We start from the raw sequence: 24,888 nt of genomic DNA on the forward strand, positions 1-24,888 counted from the left end.
ACGGTAGAAATCATAATAAAGCTACACTGCACATAGATAAGCTCACATTTCTGTGCCACGTTTGATATATTCTCTAGACCACTGGTCTTCACACCTGTCCTCAGTATTAACAGGTCACATTCTGAGGATATCTGAACTGGAGCACAGGTGAAATAATCCCCCCCCAAGCAGATCTCGCTCTTTTTTCTTGCAAACTAAAAAGGTGATGAGATTGTGTCAAAATACGCAAAATACTCTCAGAAAAAAAACTTGCATATGAAAGTAGAGGAGATTGTAAGGTACTATACGGTTAAAGCAGCGTAATCTGATTTATATTGGCTATAGGATTTACTTTTAATGTTTTGGAGCTTTATCTTGCTCTTATTTTTAAAATGACGTCTATAATTTTCACTGATTAGAATGGTATTTTCCTCCTGTTGGTGAAACTGTTTTTTTTGTATTTGCCTCATTGTGAACACAATATAACTGTAATATATTCTGTTTATTTTATTTTAGGGTATTTCTGTAACGCCTGTAACCGAAAACTTACTGCAATGGGTAGCAAAGGTGCAAGGTCTGAAAGATTCACTCTGGGAAGGTTTGTACACCAATATATGCTACAGTCTAGTCCAGTTATGGCTAACCTCGGCACCCCTCATGTTTCAGAACTACATTTCCCATGATGCTCAACTAGATTGTAGAGTGCCTAAGCACCATGGGAAAAGTATTTCCAAACCATCAGGGGTACCAAGGTTAGCCATAACTGGTCTAATCTATTTTTATGTTTTGGTATTACCTATTTATGCCCCCTAATACAAATGTTGCACTGCTTGTGCATTTTTCACTTCCTAAAAATAGGGCCGGAACCAATTCTTGTGGATAATGTTTATTGGCTGTTCTTCTGTTCCCAATATGCATTTTTTACTTTGCAACAATCACAATGCAATCGATAACAACATTTCTGTATTAGAAAAAGATCAGATCGGATATTGGAAACGTCACCCATACAATACATAGGGGTAAATTTATAATGGTGCGGACAGACATGATCCGCTATAGCGAATCATGTCCACCGCACATCAATAAATGTCGACAGCATACGCTGTTATCATTTATCATTGCACCAGCAGTTCTTGTGAACTGCTGGTGCAATACCGCCCCCTGCAGATTCGCGGCCAGAGGGGGTGTCAATCAACCTGATCGTATTCGATCAGGCTGATAGCTGTCCACCACCTCAGAGGTGGCGGACGAGTTAAGGAGCAGCGGTCTTAGGACCGCTGCTTCTTAACTTCCGCTTCAGGTGGAACTATGTAGGCTTATATGCTAATTTCTAAGCCCTTGAAGGCCACCTCTTATCTCAAAGCATTTTACAGTATTTCACAGCTAGACAGCGCTAGTTAGTGTGTGCTTTATAGATAAAATTGTGCTCATGCCCGTGGAGTTACTTATGAAAGGGCACTGATTGGCTAAAATGCAAGTCTGTCAAAAGGACTGAAATAAGGGAGCAGTCTGCCGAGGCTTAGATACAGGGTAATCAAAGAGGTAAAAAGTATATTAATATAACAATGATGGTTATGCAAAACTGGGGAATGGATAATAAAGGTGTTATCTATATTTTTACACAATAAACATTAATAATTTAAGTAGACTGTCCCTTTAAGAATACTCACTGTGTCATATCATCAAATGGAATGCCAGAATCTACATTTCTTTATACAGTAATTAATTTAGCAATGAAGCAATGGCATAATTACAACATTTATACTTTCCAGAAGAGAAAGCTTTTTGGGTTTACAACAAGAAACAAATATAAAAAGGGTGATTTTGTATGCAGACTGACAGATACATCTATGGGGCTGAATTATCAATGGCTGGATGGCCCTGAATACCCCTGTTTCTGCGCGAAGCTTCTTAACTCATCCACATCCTCTGATTGACACCCCCTGCTAGCAGCCAATTGCAGGGGGTTGCATTGCACAAGCAGTTCACTAGAACTGCTTGTGCAATATTAAATGCTGACAGCATAAGCTGTCGGCATTCAGCGATGTCGACAGCGTATCATGTCCACCTGACATTGATAAATCGGCCCCTATGTCTCATGAAACCCCCAAAAATTGTGTCATGAAACCCCCAAAAATTATTTCATGATTCAGACAGAGCAAATAATTTAAAAAAAAAATTCAATTTACTATTATCAGATTTACTTTGTTCCTATTGTATTCTTAATTGAAGAGATATCTAGATAGGTAGTGTGCACTTTTCTGGAGCATTATATGACAAGAAACACTGCTCCCACCTACTGTTCTTGCAAATGTACAACTTAGTTATACAAATGGAAGGTCTGAGAGGTCTATTAAACAAATATTACAGACTTCACTTGAATTAAACTTGTTTTATGAAATATACATGTAAATGTCCCACAGAACAGCTAGGCCCAATTGGTAGATTGTAGTCTACTCTTAGATCTGCTTTGCAGTAGATCACTTCCCTGCAGTCAGAAAGGCTAATATGACCTCACTGTTTAAAAAACGAATCTATAAATGTTATATGGCGATACAAGTTGTTATGCAATCACAAGGCACAAAGCCTCCCCAGAGACCAGCCTCTGAGACTTTAAGAAACCACTTCCAAGGATAAAACAAATCAGAGGGTTCCTTAGGTGGATAGTTGGACCTCTATTTATCAAGCCATCAACCGCAAATACGCTGGAATTCCACAGTGTATTTGTGGCGAGGCTGATTCGCCATAGTTATCAAGCCCTACAGACCAGCAGAAGTAGAATATAGTGACGTAACATACGATCCGCCGGACTCAGTCCGACACAGATCGATGCTTACGTCACTACAGATGTTCCGAATGCAAGTTTGGCACAATCTGACTACTTTTGCTAGTTATCAAAGAACAACCAGGTACGCTCGCCACTATTCCGGCCCAACGAACCTGGTTTTCAATCCGCCGCCCTGGAGGCGGTGGATCCCTTAGGAATCAATGGGAGTCGGAAAGCAGTGAAAGCTTATGTTCGCTGCTGCCCGATATCCCATTGATTCCTATGGGAAGTGTCTGCACCTAACACCCTACATTATACATATTAACCCCTAAACCATTGCCCTGACACCACCTCAACCTACATTATACATATTAACCCCTAAACCGCCGCTCTGACACCGCCGCCACCTACATTATACATATTAACCCCTAAACTGCTGCCCTGACAACACTGCCACCTACATTATACATATTAACCCCTAAACCGCCGCTCCTGGACTCCGCCGCAACTAAATAAAATGTTTAACCCCTAAACCGCCGCTCCCGGAGCCTACATTAAACTTATTAACCCCTATCCTGCCCCCCTACACCGCCGCCACTATATTAAAGTTATTAACCCCTAAACCTAAGTCTAACCCTCACCCTAACACCCCCTAACTTAAATATTATTTAAATTAAATTAATTTAAATAAAATTACTATTTTTAACTAAATTATTCCTATTTAAAACTAAATACTTACCTATAAAAATAAACCCTAAGATAGCTACAATATAACTAATAGTTACATTGTAGCTAGCTTAGGGTTTATTTTTATTTTACAGGCAAGTTTGTATTTATTTTAACTAGGTACAATAGTTATTAAATAGTTATTAACTATTTAATAACTACCTATTTAAAATGAAGACAAATTTCCTGTAAAATAAATCCTAACCTAAGTTACAATTACACCTAACACTATACTACAATTAAATAAATTAAATAAATTAAATACAATTACCTACAATTAAATAAAATTAACTAAAATTAACTAAAGTACAAAAAACCCCCCACTAAATTACAGAAAATAAAAAAAATCTGGATGACCTCTTCTGGCCGGATTGGATGAACACTTCTGCCCATCGACCACTTTGCACGGATTCATTGAGGACTTTGGCCCGGCTGGGTGAAGACGGCTCAAGGTAGGGTGATCTTCAGGGGGTTAGTGTTAGTTTTTTTTTAAGGGGGGTTTGGGTGGGTTTTAGAGTAGGGTTGGGTGTGTGGGTGGTGGGTTTTAATGCTGTGGGGTGTATTTCTTATTTTACAGGTAAAAGAGTTGATTACTTTGGGGCAATGCCCCACAAAAAGTCCTTTTAAGGGCTATTTGTAATTTAGTATAGGATAGGGAATTTTATTATTTTGGGGAGATTTTTTATTTTATTAGGGGGCTTAGATTAGGTGTAATTAGTTTAAAATTCTTGTAAATTTTTTTATTTTCTGTAATTTAGTGTTTGGATTTTTTTGTACTTTAGTTAATTTTAGTTAATTTTATTTAATTGTAGGTAATTGTATTTAATTAATTTAATTTATTTAATTGTAGTATAGTGTTAGGTGTAATTATAACTTAAGTTAGGATTTATTTTACAGGTAAATTTGTCTTTTATTTTAGCTAGGTAGTTATTAAATAGTTAATAACTATTTAATAACTATTGTACCTAGTTAAAATAAATACAAAGTTGCCTGTAAAATAAAAATAAATCCTAAAATTGGTACAATGTAATTATTAGTTATATTGTAGCTATCTTAGGGTTTATTTTATAGGTAAGTATTTAGTTTTAAATAGGAATAATTTATTTAATTATAGGAATATTTATTTAGATTAATTTAAATAATATTTAAGTTAGGGGGGTGTTAGGGTTAGAGTTAGACTTAGGTTTAGGAGTTAATAGATATAATGTAGGTGGTGGCGGTGTAGGGGGGGGCAGATTAGGGGTTAATAAATGTAATGTAGGTGCCGGTGGGCTCCGGGAGCGGCGGTTTAGGGGGTTAAACATTTTATTTAGTTGCGGCGGGGTCCCAGATCGGCAGGATAGGGGTTAATAACTTAATGTAGGTTGCGGCAGTGTAGGGGGGCAGATTAGGGGTTAATATGTATAATGTAGGTGGCGGCGGGGTCCGAGAGCGGCGGTTTAGGGGTTAATAACTTTATTAGAGTTGCGGGGGGTCCGGGAGCGGTAGGATAGGGGTTAATAACTTTATGTAGGTGGAGGCGGTGTAGGGGGGCATATTAGGGGTTAATATGTATAATGTAGGTGGCGGCGGGGTCCGGGAGCGGCGGTTTAGGGGTTAATAACTTTGTTAGAGTTGTGGGGGGTCCGTGAGCAGCGGTTTAGGGGTTAATAACTTTATCAGAGTTGTGGCGGGGTCCAGGAGTGGCGGTTTAGGGGTTAATATATTTATTATAGTTGCGGGGGGCGGCGGTATAAGGGGTAAAACAGTATAGTATAGTGTGGGTGCTTAGTGACAGGGTAGCAAGAAAGCTGTAAAAAAGCCGAAGAGCAGCGAGATCGATGACTGTTAGTTAACAACAGTCCGCTGCTCATCGCTCCTTACTTGGTGCGCAGGTTTTTGACAGCTTTCTTGATAATTTTGACGAATGTATTCAGGTCTGCGGCAGCGATGGTAGGCGATCTTAGGCAAGCGTATTGGGGCCGTCGAATACAGGTAAGTAGACAGCTTGATAAATAGAGGCCTTGGGGTGACACTGTATGTTATGTCTTAAGTCATTTTTATAATGAACAGACCTCCATCAATATAACACAGTAACTATATAGTACTTTGCTGTCAAATATATCAGTGTTTGTTCAAGTACATTACTTCTAAGATTTATTATCCTGATTTAGCACCAAGGCATTACAGCAATATGCACTTAAATAGATCACACTGGCAAACCCCCAACTCACCGAACAAGGCACCCCTGCTATAGGTCATATATGACAAATGAAGCAGGGAAAATGTATAAAGTCCAATCACACTAAGAGAAAGCATTTTTTTAATTATTTATTATTATTTTTATTGTTTACAGGAGCCGTTCTCCAACTCACTATGACTTACAATGAAAAATACAACTATACCCCTCCAAGCATAATTTGTAATACTATTCCATATCATCCAAATGGTAAGACGTGCTTGTTGTTAATATCATTATTGCATGCACTGCATGGTATTGAAAGACTTTCATCACAAGTTTTTATGGGCTAGAATGGAGTGCTAAAGTGTAAGCGTTATTGTGCGCTAACATCAATTAGTTAAATTAATAGTGCTTTTATTTTTGCACTCAGATTACAAGTTAAAAGTAATATTGTAGCGCTCAGGCAATTGTCTGGGGCATGCTAGCACATGGATACCAGATAGCATCTTTTCATATATCATATACTTTTAAATCAATATTATTTTTTTTTTTATAATACACCATTAATTTACATTTAATTTGTATTAATTATATAAATATAAGAGAAATACTGTATTTTTAATGTGTTTTCTTATGCATATTTCCAAGTGTTAACACTTAACGTCAAGTCTCCAAAAGCACAAAATGATTCAGCTCTGGAGTGCATTACTTAACTCACCATTTGTAATTTGCTCACTCTCCATGCTCTATCCATTAAAAAGCAAAGGACATGCTAAGATAATGCAGGCAGAGATAGAGACAGGAGACAATTAGTAGAGAAGAGAATCCTGGATCAGTGGGATACCGGGAGGTTAATCCGTGGGCCACCAGCAGGGCTACATCCGTTGGGCAGAGGTGCAGAGAGAACCTCCAGGGAGGTCAAGAAGTGAACCTTGTACGCATGCATAGTGCATCTATTCAAGGCCGCTCCATTCCTGCCCTGGGTGAGGGGGCCTGGGAGAGCAGATCAGTGGCCCCTAGAACAGACAGAGCACTTGGCAGGCAACTGAGGCAAGCTAAAGGGGTTGGGCAGGGTGGAGGCTGGGTAGGTCTTCAAAAATTTCCAGGGCCAGTTTGATTTCCCAGTCTGGCCCTGTGGACCAGCAGAATAAATACGAGTGGTCTGATCAGTTGGTGAGAGTGGCTGGGCAGCTTGGAGGGCAGTTGTTTTGTTTTCAGCTATCAATTTGTTTTTTTAGTGATCAACAGTCATTATCAGTTGTAAACATTATTGGGAAATGAAGATCAAATATTTTGAGAGTTATCAAGCCCAGCTTGGGTGAGAATTAAACCATTTGTCACAAAAATCTAACACCAGAACAAGAGATCATGATCTCAGCTCGGAAGGATGAAGGATCAGGAGTTATTTGTGTAAGTACTTCTTTAAGGGTGGTTGATTCATGAAATAGACTTTAAATAACGATGATAAAGACCAGATTTTATGTAATTTTATAAAGAAAATGCTCTAGAGGACTATCCTGTGAATTCATTACGGTCTCACTTTAGAAGGAAATAAAGACTCAATGGGCCATTTGGTTCTTATTTGTTGTTAAGATCTATAATTCTGTGGGTTTATTGCTCTTCTGCTTTGCGTGTTAGTGAGTTCTGCTATCATTAGCTGCATTTTAGAATAAACCTAATGAAAGTTATATTATACGACTTATACGAGTTTTGAGCGCTATAGAGAAATTAACGAATGCAACAAAAGTTACATTATTTAATTTCCTATAGCGCTGCCATTACAAGTTTTCAAACATATGCCTTTTGCGTGCGATATGGTTGCGTTGCGCTCCATACCGCACACAATCAGAGCACTGCTGAGATGTGCTCGTGCACGATTTCCCCATAGATATCAATGGAGAGAGCCGGCAAAAAAAAAAACTAACACCTGTGATCGCGGAAACAAAAGTTCCGTAACGCAGCCTCATTGATGTCTATGGGGAAATAAAAATATTGTTTAAACCTAACACCCTAACATAAACCCTACGTCTAAGCACCCCTAATCTGCTGCTGCCCTGACATCACTGACGCCTGCCTACAGTTATTAACCCCTGATCTGCTGCTCACAATATCACGGCTACTTAAATAAAATTATTAACCCCTAATCTGCCGGTCCTGATATCACCGCCACTATTCTACATTTATTAACCCCTAAACTGCCATCCCCCCACATTGCAACAAGCTAAATTAAACTATATTAACCCCTAAACCTATCCCCCCCTAACTTTAACATAATTAAATTAGATCTAAATTACATTTACAATTATTAACTAAATAATACTTATTAACCCCTAAACTGCCAGCCCCCTCACATCGCAACAAGCTAAATTAAACTATATTAACCCCTAAACCTAACCCTAATGTAACCCTAACCCTAACGTAGCCCTAAACCTAACCCTAACACCCCCTAACTTTAACATAATAAAAATATAGCTAAATTAAATTTACAATTATTAACTAAATAAACCTATTAACCCCTAAACCTCCAGCCCCCCACATCGTAACAAGCTAAATTAAACTATATTAACTCCTAACCCTAAACCTATCCCCCCCTAACTTTAACATAATTAAATTAGATTTAAATTACATTTACAATTATTAACTAAATAATACTTATTAACCCCTAAACCGCCAGCCCCCTCACATCGCAACAAGCTAAATTAAACTATATTAACACCTAAACCTAACCCCCCCTAACTTTAACATAAATAAATTAGATCTAAATTACATTTACAATTATTAACTAAATAATACCTATTTAAAACGAAATACCTGTGAAATAAAACCTAGGATAGCTACAATGTAACTAATAGTTATAATGTAACTATCTTAGGTTTTATTTTTATTTCACAGGTAAGTTTGTTTTTATTTTAACTAGGTAGACTAGTTAGTAAATATTTATAAACTATTTAATAACTACCTAGTTAAAATAAATACAAACTTACCTGTGAAATAAAACCTAACCTGCCTTACACTAAAACCTAACATTACAAAAAATAAAAAAAAACTACCATTACAAAAAAAACGAAATTATCCAAAAAAAACAACAAACAAAATTATCCAAAAAAATAAAGATTAATCCTATTCTAATACCCTTACAAAAAAAACACCCCAAAATAAAAATACCTACTCTAGAATAAACTACCAAGGGCCCTTAAAAGGGCCTTTTGGGGGGCCCTTAAAAGGGCCTTTTGTAGGGCATTGCCCTGAGTTAAACAGCTCTTTTGCTACAAAAAAAAATACAAACACCCCCTAACACTATACAAACCCCCATCCCCTGGTAGTTTTGGGGGCCCTTAAAATGGCCTTTTGTAGGGCATTGCCCTAAGTTAAACTCTTTTGCTACAAAAAAAACCACCCCCTAAAAAAATACATTACGCAAAATAACAAATTATCAAAAATAAAAAAGAATTACACAAAAAAAATAAACTACCAATGTTCCTTAAAATTGGCTTTTGTGAGGCATTGCCCCAAAGATATCCGCTCTTTTACCTGTAAAACAAATACAAACACCCCCAACAGTAAAACCCACCACCCAACCAACCCCCCCAAATAAAAAAACTATCTAAAATAACCTAAGTTACCCATTGCCCTGAAAAGGGCATTTGTATGGGCATTGCCCTTAAGGGCATTTAGCCCTTTTACGGCCCAGACCCTAAACTAAAAAAAAACAAATGCCCAAAAAAACCTTAAAAAACCTAACACTTACCTCCGACAATCCAATCCACTTACAGTTGTTGAAGTCCAACTTGAACAATCTTCATCCAGCCGGCGAAGTCTTCATTCAGGCGGCCTCTTCTATCTTCAACCAGCCGTCGAAGTCCTCATCCAGGCGGCAAGAAGTCTTCATCCAGGTGGCCTCTTCGGTCCATCTTGAAGACATCCAGCGTGGAGCATCCTCTTCATATGGTCGCCGCCATACACTGAATCTTCAATGCAAGGGACGCGATTCAAGATGGCGTCCCTTGCATTCCTATTGGCTGAAAAATTTAAATCAGCCAATAGGAAATAGGGCTGCTAAAATCCTATTGGGTACTCAAATCAGCCAATAGGATTTAAGCAGCTCTCATTCTATTGGCTAATTCGAATTAGACCTAGGGTTTATGTTAGGGTGTTAGGTTTAAACAGTATTTTTATTTCCCCATAGACATCAATGGGCTCTCCCCATTGATGTTATTTTAGATAGTTTTTTTATTTGGGGGAGTTGGTTGGGTGGTGGGTTTTACTGTTGGGGGGGTGTTTGAATTTTTTTTACAGGCAAAAGAGCTGATTTATTTGGGGCAATGCCCCACAAAAAGGCCTTTTTAAGGGCCATTGGTAGTTTATTGTAGGCTAGGTTTTTTATTGGGGGGGGGGCTTTTTTATTTTGATAGGGCTATTAGATTAGGTGTAATTGTTTTTTATTTTTGATAATTTGTTTCTTATTTTTCGTAATTTGGTGTTTTGTTTTTTTGTAATTTAGTTACGCCTAGATTACGAGTTCTGCGTTATCCTTAAAAAGCAGTGTTAAGGGGTCCTAACGCTGCTTTTTAATGCCCGCTGGTATTACGAGTATGGCAGGTACAGGTGTACCGCTCACTTTTCTTCCGCAACTTTTGGCTACCGCAAATCCCCTTACGTCAATTGTGTATCCTATCTTTTTAATTGGATTTGCCTAACGCCGGTATTACGAGTCTTGGAGGAAGTGAATGGTACAGCCTCTACCTCCAAGTCTCCTACCGCATTTAAAAGTCAGTAGTTAAGAGTTTTATGGGCTAACGCCGGAACATAAAGCTCTTAACTACCATGCTACAAAGTACACTAACACCCATAAACTACCTATTAACCCCTAAACCGAGCCCCCCCCACATCGTAAACACTATAATAAAATTATTTAACCCCTAATCTGCCGACCAGACACCGCCGCCACCTACATTATAGCTATGAACCCCTAATCTGCTGTCCCTAACATCGCCAACACCTATATTATATTTATTAACCCCTAATCTGCCCCCCCTAACGTCGCCGCCACCTACCTACACTTATTAACCCCTAATCTGCCGACCGGACATCGCGCCACTATAATAAATGTATTAACCCCTAAACCGCAGCAATCCGGCCTCACAAACACTATAATACATTTTATTAACCCCTAATCTGCCCCCCCCCCAACGTCGCTGCAACCTACCTACAATAATTAACCCCTAATCTGCCGCCCCCAACATCGCTGCTACTATAATAAAGTTATTAACCCCTAAACCTAAGTCTAACCCTAACCCTAATACCCCCCCTAACTTAAATATAATTTAAATAAATCTAAATAAATTTACTATAATTAAATAAATTATTCCTATTTAAAACTAAATACTTACCTATAAAATAAACCATAAGATAGCTACAATATAACTAATAGTTATATTGTAGCTATTTTAGGATTTATATTTATTTTACAGGCAACTTTGTATTTATTTTAGCTAGATACAATAGCTATTAAATAGTTAATAACTATTTAATAGCTACCTAGTTAAAATAATTACAAAATTACCTGTAAAATAAATCCTAACCTAAGTTACAAATACACCTAACACTACACTATCAATAAATTAATTAAATATATTACCTACAATGATCTAAACTAAAATACAATTAAATAAACTAATCTATAATACAAAAAAAAACAAACACTAAATTACAAAAAATAAAAAAATATTACAAGAATTTTAATCTAATTAACCTAATCTAAGGCCCCTAATAAAATAAAAAAGCCCCCCAAAATAATAAAATTCCCTACCCTATACTAAATTACAAAAGTAATCAGCTCTTTTACCAGCCCTTAAAAGGTTTTTTTGCGGGGCATTGCCCCAAAGTAATCAGCTCTTTTACCTGTAAAATAAAATACAATCCTCCCCAACATTACAACCCACCACCCACACACCCCTACTCTAAAACCCACCCAATCCCCCCTTAAAAAAACCTAACACTACCCCATTGAAGATCACCCTACCTTGAGCTGTCTTCACCCAGCGGGGCACCGATGGAACAGAAGAGGACATCAGGAGCGGCAGAAGTCTTCAACCGATTGGGGCAGAAGAGGTCCTCTATCAGGCAGAGGTTTTCATCCAAATGGCATCTTTTATCTTCATCCATCCGGCGCGGAGCGGGTCCATCTTCAAAACATCCGACGCGGAGCATCCTCTTCTTCCAGACGACTAACAACAAATGAAGGTTCCTTTAAATTACATTGTCAGAGTTCTGCCTTGGTTATCCATGTACCTTTAATTTCAGCTATGACTCACTCTGCCCTGCCCACAAAGTTGATAAAGCACCTCAGATCACAACGCTCAGTGCTTAGTATTTTGTTCGTTTTTCAAAGCAGCATCGGCCACTGAGCTCTACACCTACTTGGATTACAAATTAGTTTGTCTCATATTCTGTTTGACCAACGAAGAATATTTTGGAGTCACTCGCAACAGTGTTGCATTCGCATTCATTCCGGAATATAGAAGCAGAGTTTCTTACACTCTCGCAGCCTCTTAATATCTGCCTGCATCTATCACAGCGGTTTCCCTGCTAACAGCTTAATCCACTGTAATTTACCTTCGAATACCATTCAGCATTTCCATCTCAATACCAATCTGAACTCCGTTTACTTTTGGTTATTATCTCTAGCCGCTGAAGTAGAAGTCGACGCTAGAGGAAAACTCCACCCCTTTTCATCCGTTTACACAGAGGAGCTTGTCAGCTATTTCAGTCAGTGCAAGTACAGAGCGCAACACCGCGCAGAGGGAGACAGATTGCACTTGCATATTGCTAAAGGATACTCTTACCTTTCATAAGTGCCTGAGACTGTTGTTTATTATTACCTATACAGTTAAGAGCTTTGTGTGCACTATTTTTTGGTTGTAATTTGTTTCCTTTTTATTTAATATTTAAAGCACATATTGGGGGGTAGTTATCAAGCCGTCAACCTCAAATACGCTGGAATTCCGCAGCGTATTTTTGGCGAGGCTGATTCACCTTAGTTATCAAGCCCTAGATACCGGCAAAAGTAGAATTTTGTGACGTAAGCATCGATCCGCCGGACTCAGTCCGACACAGATCGATTCTTACGTCACTCCAGATGTTCCGCACACAAGTTCGGCACAATCTGACTACTTTTGCTAGTTATCAAAAAACTAGCAGGTACGCTCGGCACTTTTACGGCCCAGCATACCTGGTTTTCAATCCGCCGCCCTGGAGTCGGCGGATCCCATAGGAATCAATGGGAGTATGACCATAGCGAAAGTTCATGTTCGCTGCTGACAGACATCCCATTGATTCCTATGGGAGATGTCTGCACCTAACACCCTAACATGTACCCCGAGTCTAAACACCCCTAATCTGCCCCCCCTACACCGCCGCAACAAAATAAATGTATTACCACCTAAACCGCCGCTCCCGGAGCCCACCGCAAGCTATAATAAACATTTTAACCCCTAAACCGCCGCTCCCTGACCCCGCCGCAACTATAATATATGTATTAACCCCTAAACCGCCGCTCCCGGACCCCGCCGCAACCTATATTAAATTTATTAACTCCTATCCTGCCCCCCCTACACCGTCGCCACCTATAATAAATTTATTAACCCCTATCCTGCCCCCCACTACACCGCCGCCACTGTAATAAAATTATTAACCCCTAAACCTAAGTCTAACACTAACCCTAACACCCCCTAACTTAAATATTAATTAAATAAATCTAAATAATATTTCTATTATGAACTAAATTAATCCTATTTAAAACTAAATACTTACCTTTAAAATAAACCCTAATATAGCTACAATATAAATAATAATTATATTGTAGCTATGTTAGGATTTATTTTTATTTTACAGGCAAATTTCAATTTATTTTAACTAGGTACAATAGCTATTAAATAGTTATTAACTATTTAATAGCTTACCTAGCTAAAATAAAGAGAAATTAACCTGTAAAATAAAAACTAACCTAAGTTACAATTACACCTAACACTACACTATACTTTAATAAATTATTCCTATTTAAAACTAAATACTTACCTGTAAAATAAACCCTAAGATAGCTACAATATAGTTAATAATTACATTGTAGCTATCTTAGAATTTATATTTATTTTACAGGTAACTTTGTATTTATTTTAGCTAGTTAGAATAGTTATTAAATAGTTATTAACTATTTAATAACTACCTAGCTAAAAGAAATACAAAATTACCTGTAAAATAAATCCTAACCTAATTTACAATTAAACCTAACACTACACTATCATTAAATTAATTAAATAAATTAACTAGAAATAACTACAATTAAATACAATTACATAAACTAACTAAAGTTACAAAAAATAAAAAAAATAAGTTACAAACATTTAAAAAATATTACAACAATTTTAAGCTACTTACACCTAATCTAAGCCCCCTAATAAAATAACAAAGCCCCCCAAAATAAAAAAATGCCCTACCCTATTCTAAATTTAAAAAGTTCAAAGCTTTTTTACCTTACCAGCCCTTAAAAGGGCCTTTCGTGGGGCATGCCCCAAATAATTCAGCTCTTTTGCCTGTAAAAGAAAAATACAACCCCCCCCAACATTAAAACCCACCACCCACATACCCCTAATCTAACCCAAACCCCCCTTAAAAAAAACTAACACTACCCCCCTGAAGATCATCCTACCTTGAGTCGTCTTCACTCAGCTGAGCAGCGATGGAACCGAAGAGGAGATCCGGAGCGGCAGAAGTGATCCTCCAAGGGGCGCTGAAGAAATCTTCCATCCGATGAAGTGATCCTCCAAGCGGCGCTGAAGAAGTCTTCCATCCGATGAAGTGATCCTCCAAGCGGCGATGTCATCTTCCAAGCGGGGTCTTCAATCTTCTTCTTCAGGATCCATCTTCATTCCGCCGACGCGGAACATCCTTCTTTCCCGACGGACTACCGATGAATGAACGCTCCTTTAAGGGACATCATCCAAGATGGCGTCCCTTCAATTCCGATTGGCTGATAGGATTCTATCAGCCAATTGGAATTAAGGTAGGAAAAATCTGATTGGCTGATTGAATCAGGCAATCAGATTGAAGTTCAATCCGATTGGCTGATCCAATCAGCCAATCAGATTGAGCTTGCATTCTATTGGCTGTTCCGATCAGGCAATAGAATGCGAGCTCAATCTGATTGGCTGATTCAATCAGCCAATCAGATTTTTCCTACCTTAATTCCGATTGGCTGATAGAATCCTATCAGCCAATCGGAATTGAAGGGACGCCATCTTGGATGACGTCCCTTAAAGGAGCCTTCATTCGTCGGTAGTCCATCGGGAAAGAAGGATGTTCCGCGTCGGCGGAATGAAGATGGATCCTGAAGAAGATGATTGAAGACCCCGCTTGGAAGATGACATCGCCCGGATCGAAGACTTCTTCAGCGCCGCTTGGAGGATCACTTCATCGGATGGAAGGCTTCTTCAGCGCCGCTTGGAGGATCACTTCATCGGATGGAAGACTTCTTCAGCGCCGCTTGGAGGATCACTTCATCGGATGGAAGATTTCTTCAGCACCCCTTGGAGGATAACTTCTGCCGCTCCGGATCTCCTCTTCGGTTCCATCGCTGCTCGGCTGAGTGAAGACGACTCAAGGTAGGATGATCTTCAGGGGGGTAGTGTTAGGTTTTTTTAAGGGGGGTTTGGGTTAGATTAGGGGTATGTGGGTGGTGGGTTTTAATGTTGGGGGGGTTGTATTTTTCTTTTACAGGCAAAAGAGCTGAATTCTTTGGGGCATGCCCCACGAAAGGCCCTTTTAAGGGCTGGTAAGGTAAAAGAGCTTTGAACTTTTTTAATTTAGAATAGGGTAGGGCATTTTTTTATTTTGGGGGGCTTTGTTATTTTATTAGGGGGCTTAGATTAGGTGTAAGTAGCTTAAAATTGTTGTAATATTTTTTAAATGTTTGTAAATTATTTTTTTGTAACTTAGCTTTTTTATTTTTTGTAACTTAGCTTTTTTTATTTTTTGTAACTTACCTTTTTTTTATTTTTTGTACTTTAGTTAGTTTATGTAATTGTATTTAATTGTAGTTATTTGTAGTTAATTTATTTAATTAATTTAATGATAGTGTAGTGTTAGGTTTAATTGTAACTTAGGTTAGGATTTATTTTACAGGTAATTTTGTATTTCTTTTAGCTAGGTAGTTATTAAATAGTTAATAACTATTTAATAACTATTCTAACTAGCTAAAATAAATACAAAGTTACCTGTAAAATAAATATAAATCCTAAGATAGCTACAATGTAATTATTAATTATATCGTAGCTATCTTAGGGTTTATTTTACAGGTAAGTATTTAGTTTTAAATAGGAATAATTTATTAAAGTATAGTGTAGTGTTAGGTGTAATTGTAACTTAGGTTAGTTTTTATTTTACAGGTTAATTTCTCTTTATTTTAGCTAGGTAAGCTATTAAATAGTTAATAACTATTTAATAGCTATTGTACCTAGTTAAAATAAATTGAAATTTGCCTGTAAAATAAAAATAAATCCTAATTATTATTTATATTGTAGCTATATTAGGGTTTATTTTAAAGGTAAGTATTTAGTTTTAAATAGGATTAATTTAGTTCATAATAGAAATATTATTTAGATTTATTTAATTAATATTTAAGTTAGGGAATGTTAGGATTAGTGTTAGACTTAGGTTTAGGGGTTAATAATTTTATTACAGTGGCGGCGGTGTAGTGGGGGGCAGGATAGGGGTTAATAAATTTATTATAGGTGGCGACAGTGTAGGGGGGGCAGGATAGGGGTTAATAAATTTAATATAGGTTGCGGCGGGGTCGGGGAGCGGCGGTTTAGGGGTTAATACAAATATTATAGTTGCAGCGGGGTCAGGGAGCGGCGGTTTAGGGGTTAAACTATTTATTTAGTTGTGGCGAGGTCCGGGATCGGCAGGATAAGGGTTAATAACTTAACCTAGGATAGGGGTTACTAGGTATAATGTAGGTTGCGGCGGTGTCCGGGAGCGGCGGTTTAGGGGTTAATACATTTATAAGAGTTGCGGCGGGGTCTAGGAGCGGCGGTTTAGGGGTTACTAACTTTATTTAGTTGCGGGGGGCTCCGGGGGCGCCAGTATAGGGGGTAGAACAGTGTAGTTTAGTGTGGGTGCTTAGTGACAGGCTAGCAAGAAAGCTGTCAAAAAGCCGAAGAGCAGCGAGATCGGATGAGTGATAACTCTCACAGTCCGCTGCTCATCGCTCCGTACTTGGTGCGCGGCTTTTTGACAGCTTTTTTGATAACTTAGGCGAATTTTTGCAGGTTCGCGGCGGCGATGTGAGGCGAGCTTAGGCGGGCGTATTGGGCCGGCGAAGGCAGGAAAAGTAGACGCGTTGATAACTACCCCCCATTGTCTCATCTGTCTGCTTTGCTATTCCCATTAAAGTCTGAAGATTATCTTCTCCATTGCAATGTGACAAAGAGCGGGAGACTGAAAATGTATAGCTTGTCATTTTTACTTCTGCAGATACATAGAATTGTTGTTCAGCCTTGTCCAAGTGTTAGCACAAAAAAGATGATGTAAACTTAAAGTCATTTCTGGAATTGGAAAATAAAACCTATTAAACTTGAATCATTTATATGATTCTGTAATATCCTGCCGAGCTAAAACATACTACATATATTCTTGTATTCTTTTATTACTGCAGTTAATTGGGTACAGATCTAAGACCTAAAACTGTGTAAGTTACATTTTTTTCAACACAGTTACAGAACCATCTAAGGATAATGACCGTGTAACAAGAAGAACAATTGGATATGAAAGTCGTGTATTTAGCTCTTTCTCGTCTGGAATTTAGTTCAACGTTCTTTTATTAACCAAGGCTGTTTAGGGCAGCCAAGAAGTGTCAGTAAACCAGTAGACGCGTCACTTTTCTAAAATGTGACTGTACCACATTCTTAAACAACATTAGCACTAACCTTCTGCAGGGAATTCACATCTGTCAAGCTTGATATTTGTTTGGATTGTGCAGCTTGATTTTGTCAAAGATAAATATACATTCTCTAATATTATTTACATCCTCTGTAAGGGACTTGGAGTATTATTTGACAGTTCGTGCTGAGTATTAAATAGCAGCAAAAAGTTTCGACACCCTTAAATGTCATAAGGAAATTCAAAGAGGAAGCTATGTGGTATGGAAAGGTTACTGTAAGGTAAAACACATACCCTGAGGGAGCTATGTGTTTATTTAAAGGGTCACTATACACCAAATAGATTTCATGCCCCTCCCTCTAATTGTGGGTGCTGCCATTTTGGTTTCACTGCAGGTATCTGAGGGAGAGTTGCTGCACTCTAGAATGCAGTGAATTTCAACATGGGTAGAGTGAGATGTGGAAATAACCTCAGTACAATGTATTCAAATCGGTTTATTGTTCCTTTAAAGAAAAACTTTATACCCGGAGGTTTGTTGCCTGACAAAAATCATTAAGGATTGAAGAAAGTTTTCGAACATTTGGAAACAAAAATACAAATATCGGTTACTTAGTCCCATTTTGAACAAATTCAGATTTTTTTTGTTAAACACATTTCTTTGTGGAAAAAAAAGTATTTTTTCTCTTTGCCTAATATACGATTCAAACGTTCATTTTCATAGACCTATAATGAAGTCAAGGGAAATCATTATTCAAATGTTAAAGGGACATTAAACCGCTGGGTACTACTACACTTGCATATTAACTGCTCACCATACTATTGGTTTTACTACTACGCCTGCGGCTCTCTTTAAAGCCGTTATCTTATTCTAACCCATTACATGTGTCAGTTAGTGAAGCTATGAATCTTTCCTCTGGGCACCGCCATCTTGGAACTTAAGTGTTCTTGCCATCTGTGAGAGAAGTGGTGCACTAGTATAGATCTGTGACGTTGTATAGTGCACTACAGTTTAGCGCATAACACAGAGAGGGGGTCGTGTGCTTTTACAGTTGCATTAATCTATATTTTTCCTAAAGTTTTTTATATTTGTTCTGTAACTTAAAAGGATATGAAACCCATTTTTTTCTTTTATAATTCAGATAGAGCAGTGATTTTAAACAACTGTCTAATTTACTTCTATTATATATTTTTCTTTGTTTTCTTGGTATCTTTTGTTGAAAAGAAGGGGCGCATGCTCAGGAGCCGGCCCATTTCTGGAGCACAATATGGCAGCAGTTTTGCAAGAATGTTATCCGTTTGCAAGAGCACTAGAGGGCAGCTCTATTTCCTGTCATGTTGTGCTCCAGATGCTACCTAGGTATCTATTCAACCCAGAATATAATGGGAACAAAGCAAATTTGATATTAGAAGTAAACATGTGTTTCATATCCCTTTAAGGGTTCTAAATGTTACACAGTATACTTAAAGATTTCCAAGTTTCCTTTTATTTCCCTGTCTCCTGTGTCATGTAACAGCCATCATCAAATCACAGACTTGAGTACATAAATACTGTGAACTCTTGCACATGCTCAGTAGGAGTTGGTGCCTCAGACAGTGTGCACATACATTTACTAATGGAAACAAATTTAAAAGTGTTTGTTTTTTCCTTTAAAGGGACACTGAACCCAAATTTTTTTGTTCGGGATTCAGATAGAGCATGACATTTTTTTTTTTTTTAAATTCCTTTTTTATTAAAGAGGTTTCCGGTATACAGCATGTCTTAAGATACGAACATAAAGAACAAGACAAATAAAATGACATTTCGACAGTTGTTCAGTTTCACATTCACTGAGTTAAGAAGTGATACAATAACTAGTCAATACAAGCTTGAATCTATGATTATTTACATTAACCCATTTATCCTTATGCTGCCTGAGTCCTCTTATAAATTTCCTTATTCCCCTTTTTTTTTTTTTTTATAAATATCCTCTCCTTGGGTAGTAATACCTTCGGAGTAGTAACCAGGTTCCCTCTTTACCCTTCCCCCTCTGTTCCCTTCCCCTTGTGCCCTATCTAGGTATTAGATATTGGTTAGTGTATTTAGCTATCTTAATCAGTGAATCCTCTATGAAACAGAGGAGAAAAAAAAAAAAAACAACAAAACCCAGAAAGAAAAATTAACAGAAGCATAGAAGCATAGTGATATAGATTTCCTTCTCCTCGGCCCCCCATTCCCCCCCCCCACGCCGCAGGTTCTATAGACACTGATCCATTCTCTCTCAATCCTTGTACACCAAGGACCATTCACCTCTCAAGTGGGCATTAAGCATGTACTCAGTTTGTAGAAAGGGGAAGAGTATTTGTTTTTGTTTTGGTGTGTCTAATGTTTTTATGTAGCATTCCCATTTTTTAAGAAACTGTAGTGAGCGTTGTTTTGAGTCCAATTGAGCATCGTATTGCTCAGTGAGTAAATGTATCCACAGTTTGTGAATAAGGTGTTTTATCATAGGGCCTTTTCTCTCTATCCACCGAGATAGAACACAGTTCCTGGCTAGAAGAAAAATTAAAGATAGAATAGGACAAAGCCTGTTGAGACTAGTATCCCAATTTAAGAAGCAAATCGTCTCTAGCCCAATAGTGAGTTTGAGCTTAAAGGTTATTACTAGCCAGTATTGTAATCTGCTCCAGAAGTTCTTAATACGAGGGCAATCATAGAAATAATGATAAAGGTCTGGGGCAGAGGCTGCACATTTAACACACTGATTAAGAATCGAAGGTTTCCAATATGAGATACGTTTAGGGGTAAGGTAGTCTTGGTTCAACATGCGAACCTGAGACTCTCTCAGTTGTGAGGATAGAGTAGCTTTTTTAGTCTTGTCTAGGCTTGATTTGAGAAGTGACGTAGTTATATTACCAATCCTTAGCTTCCATTTGTCTAAAAGAGATTCTTGAAATTCTGATACATTTTTACGCAATAAAATTTGGTATATTAGTGTAATTGAGTATCGTCCACCTTTGAATGCAGTATGTATGGGTACAAATGGTGACGGAGACCAAAAGTTTTTATTTTTGTCTTTGAGATTATTAATGTAGTGTCTTGTCTGTAAATAGGCAACAAAGTGAGTATGAGGTATGTTAAATTGTTCATTTAATTCCTGAAAAGATTTCAGAGTGTGAGTAGACTGATCCAAAAAACAGCCAACCATGTTTAGCCCCTTACTCTCCCATACACGAAATGGAGCAGAATCTGTGCCTGTAGGAAAGTCCAGATTTCCTATTAAAGGTATATATTTAGGATCAGGTTGAAAGATACTCAAATGTTTAAGAGCTAGTTTCCAAGCTCGTAGTGGATCCTTGTATAAGATGTTGTTTCTAACCACTGGCGGGAGTTTAGTATTGTGCATGTAGGGTAAGGAAGATATATTGATATCCCCCAGAGCGGCCTGTTCCAAATCTTTGTGGTAGAAATGTGCAGTATTCAGTTGCCAGTCGAATACCAGTCTTAAAAGAAGTGCCCAGTTATAGAGTCTAAAATCTGGTAGACCCAATCCACCATCAAGGTATGGAAGACGGAGTCTTCCCACTGCTATACGTGATTTTTTATTTTTCCAGAGAAAACGTCTAATAGCTTGATTCAATAGTAGGAGATCCTTTCTATGAAGTGTAAAAGGAAGCATAGATAGAGTATATAAAATTCGTGGTAGTATGACCATTTTAATTAAGTTAATACGGCCTGACAGGGATAGCGGTAACAACTACCAGCTATCAAGCTGCTGGGCACTATGTATGCATTGTTTGGTAATATTAAACTGATAGATAAGGTTGGGATTCTGATGGAGAGAGATACCTAAATAGATTAAAAATGGGGTGGCTTCTTTGAAAGGGTAGGTTGTCTTACTATGCGGCCACTTTCTTAACCATAATATTTCAGATTTTGATATGTTTATTTTATAACCTGAAAAGGTGCCAAACTCTTCTATAATATTGAGAATTTTGGGAATGGATTCTGCAGGATTATTTACAAAAAGTAACATATCGTCTGCATAGAGTGCTAAGTGGTGATAGGAATCCTTAATGTTGATTCCTTCATATGTTTGACGTAGTTTATGGGCCAAGGGTTCAAGTGCTAAATCAAAGAGGAGGGGTGAGAGTGGACAGCCTTGTCTGGTTCCTCTTTGGAGGAGAATATCACCTGAATAAAAACCATTGGCCATTATTCTTGCCTTTGGTGCTGTGTAGATATTGGCAACAGCCTGTAAAAAAAGGACCCTGTATGTTAAAGAGTCTCATGGTCTTCAAAAGGTGTTGCCATTCCACGCGATCGAAGGCCTTCTCTGCATCCAAGGATAGCAGGAAGGCCTCCTTGACCAGTGTATCTGATTCATTTCTGCTAGCCCAATAGTGATTAATTATATGTAGCACTCTACGCAGATTCACAACCGAGGATCTGCCTGTGACAAAGCCCGTCTGATCATCGTGTAACATAACTGGTAAAAGTGGTTGTAACCTAGAAGCTAGTATTTTCATGTATATTTTGTAATCTGAGTTAAGAAGTGAAATCGGCCGATATGCTTCGGTCATTGTATGATCTTTGTTTTTTTTTGGAATAAGAGTGATATTGGCTAATGAGAAAAATACCGATGGAGTGGCCTTTTCTATGAAGTATGTGTTAAACAGTTTAAGTAAAGAATCAGATAGCTGCGATTGTAAAATCTTATAAAATTCAATTGGAAGGCCATCAGGCCCAGGAGTTTTTCCCAGTGCGAGAGAAGATATTGTATTATTTACTTCTTGTATAGTGATAGGAGTATTTAAGTTAGATAATTGTTCTTGTGTTAATTGGGGTAATCTAACATTTTCCCAGAACGGTACCTTGCTAGTCTGATCACTATCTACCTGTCTAGTATATAATTGCTTATAGTAATCTTCGAAGCAGGTAAGGATATCCTGGGTTTTTGTGAGAGTTTTCCCTCTATGAGAAATAAGAGCAATGTTTTTTTTTGTAGATCTTTTATTTACTAAGGCGGTCATAAGCTTACCTGCCTTATTTCCATATCGTAAATATGCGGCATTTCTTTTAAGAAGTCCCTGAGCTGCTTGACATTTTACAAAGGTATCTAAGGATATCTTAGCTTCTGTGTATAGGTTAAAGTGAGATCTAGATTTAGTTTCACAAAACTTCTGATATGTATGTGTTACCTCTTTACTCAAGATAGTAAATCTTGTTTGTGCTTTTCGGCGTATGTGTGCTATATATGAAACTATGTTGCCGGTTAACACCGTTTTAGCAGTCTCCCAAAACAACTCTGGGGATGCGATATGTTCTTTGTTGTCAGTGATGAAGTCTGTCCAGGCGTGCAATAGGAATTCACGAAAGGCATCTGATCTATATAGATGCACGGGGAATCTTAGTGTGTTTCTATTTGATATTGGGCCATTGTATGCAAGAGCAAATTCAACCGGTGCATGATCTGATAAAAAAACGTTATGTATTTTGTCCGAGTGTACGTTCGGAATCAAAGCATCCGATATTAAAAATAGGTCTATGCGTGAGCTTGAAGCCCATGCCTTTGATACACACGTAAAATCTCTATCTGTAGGGTGTCTTAGTCTCCAAATATCGCTAACCAATAGGTCTGAGCAAAGCCTAGCAAAGACTGCTTTTTCGAATTTACCTGTCGAGCTGCTGCCCACTTTAAAACCTCGAAGACCCGACATCCTATCACACAATGGATTCGGGGTTAGATTAAAATCACCCCCCATGATCATATGTGTGCCCAAGAATGGCATCATTTTTTGAGTAAGATTGTGCCAGAAAGATTTATCTTTTTTATTAGGGGCATATATATTGCATAAGGTGTATATATGAGTGTCTATCTTAGCTTGGACAATTAAATATCTACCCTCTGGATCGGTTATCTTTTGTAGAATAACAATTGATTTTCTTTTTCCAAACAGAATTACTAGACCTCTACTAGCCTTAGTGTATGATACATATTGGAGCTCACTTACCCAGTCCTTCCTTAGTTTTTCGTGCTCTTTATCATCGAGGTGAGTTTCCTGTAACATCGCTACATCTACATTAAGTCTGCGCATGTGTGTCAAGATTGCTTTTCTTTTTATCGGTGAGTTGATTCCTGCAACGTTCCATGAGCAAAATTTAATTATCATATATCTTTAGTAATTGAAAGAAGGAGGAAGGGGGGGGGGGGGTCCAGGAGAAGGGAGAGGAGAGATAAAAAAAAAAAAAAAACACAAGCCCAAATCACTATACTGACTTCTGACTGATGTGCATCTTCTTTACAGAAACATTTCAGAGCACATTTGTTACAATCTACAGTAAGATCCCTAATCATCAACCATAACCATAAATCAAACTTTAAAATTAACATTTCTCTTATAACCATTTTACTCTTTATGGCAGATCATGGATATATCCCTCTCTAGTGAGGGTTGATCTTTCAAAATAATGTATTCTCATCAACCTAATTCATTCTGCGTGACCTGATTGGGTGAGCGTCTAGGGGGGGTTTCAATGGATCTAAGATATTCTGTAACCTCTCCAGGAGAATCGAAGAATTTGGGGCCCGTTGACGTAAGTAATTTCAATTTTGCTGGGTAGAGCAAGTAAGCCTTGTGACCCTCTTTGTTAAGAGAAGTACATATTGGTGAAAATTCCCTACGGCGTTTTGATACTTCTACCGAGTAATCTTGAAATAGGGAGATTTTTGCATTATTATACATTATAGCAGGCGTAAGACGCTCTTAGAATAACTAATTTCGTCTGAAAGTGTAGAAATCTAACCATTACTTGGCGAGGGTAATTACCTTTCTCCACAGACCTCTCAGGTCCAATTCTATGTGCTCTTTCCACACTTTGTTTAAAAGGGGCAGACTCTAAGCCTAATAGAGTGGGGATAGTGTTTTCCACAAAGGTGAGAAGCTCATTATTCTTTATAGTTTCTGGTATACCCACCAAACACAGGTTATTGCGTCTGGATCTATTTTCAAGATCTCCTAGGCGCTGGTGTAATATAATATTTTGAAGATTCAAATCTTCCATTTTTTTTGCGTTTGTAACGGATGTATCCTCTAACTCAGAGACTCTTTCTTCTATTTCAAGCATTCTCACTGAGAACTGTTTAAGTTCCTCAGAGATATTATCTACGCCTTTCTGGAGACTTTCTATCTTTGGTAGAAACAGTGAAGAGATTTGTTGAACTATGATATGAGTTTCACTCATGTTCACATTTATACCTGGCGAGGGTGGTTGGGCCGTAATTTGTGTTTCAGGGTTTTGTTTAGCCCTTCTATCACTTGTTTTACTTTTTGAGGTCAT

General features: G+C 37.9%; 1 protein-coding gene across 1 annotated transcript in view; it reads left to right on the forward strand.

Annotated features, from left to right (window-relative positions):
* The window catches only part of UBE2U (ubiquitin conjugating enzyme E2 U), a 169,010-nt gene that overhangs the window by 12,165 nt on the left and 131,957 nt on the right, over nt 1-24,888 (forward strand). Inside the window, exons 3-4 of the mRNA XM_053693081.1 lie at nt 496-577; nt 5,808-5,900. Coding sequence (XP_053549056.1) covers nt 496-577; nt 5,808-5,900 — 175 coding nt within the window. The remainder of the gene's footprint in view (nt 1-495; nt 578-5,807; nt 5,901-24,888) is intronic.

The sequence above is a fragment of the Bombina bombina genome, chromosome 10 (genome assembly GCF_027579735.1).
Source record: "Bombina bombina isolate aBomBom1 chromosome 10, aBomBom1.pri, whole genome shotgun sequence".
Classification (NCBI taxonomy): domain Eukaryota; kingdom Metazoa; phylum Chordata; class Amphibia; order Anura; family Bombinatoridae; genus Bombina; species Bombina bombina.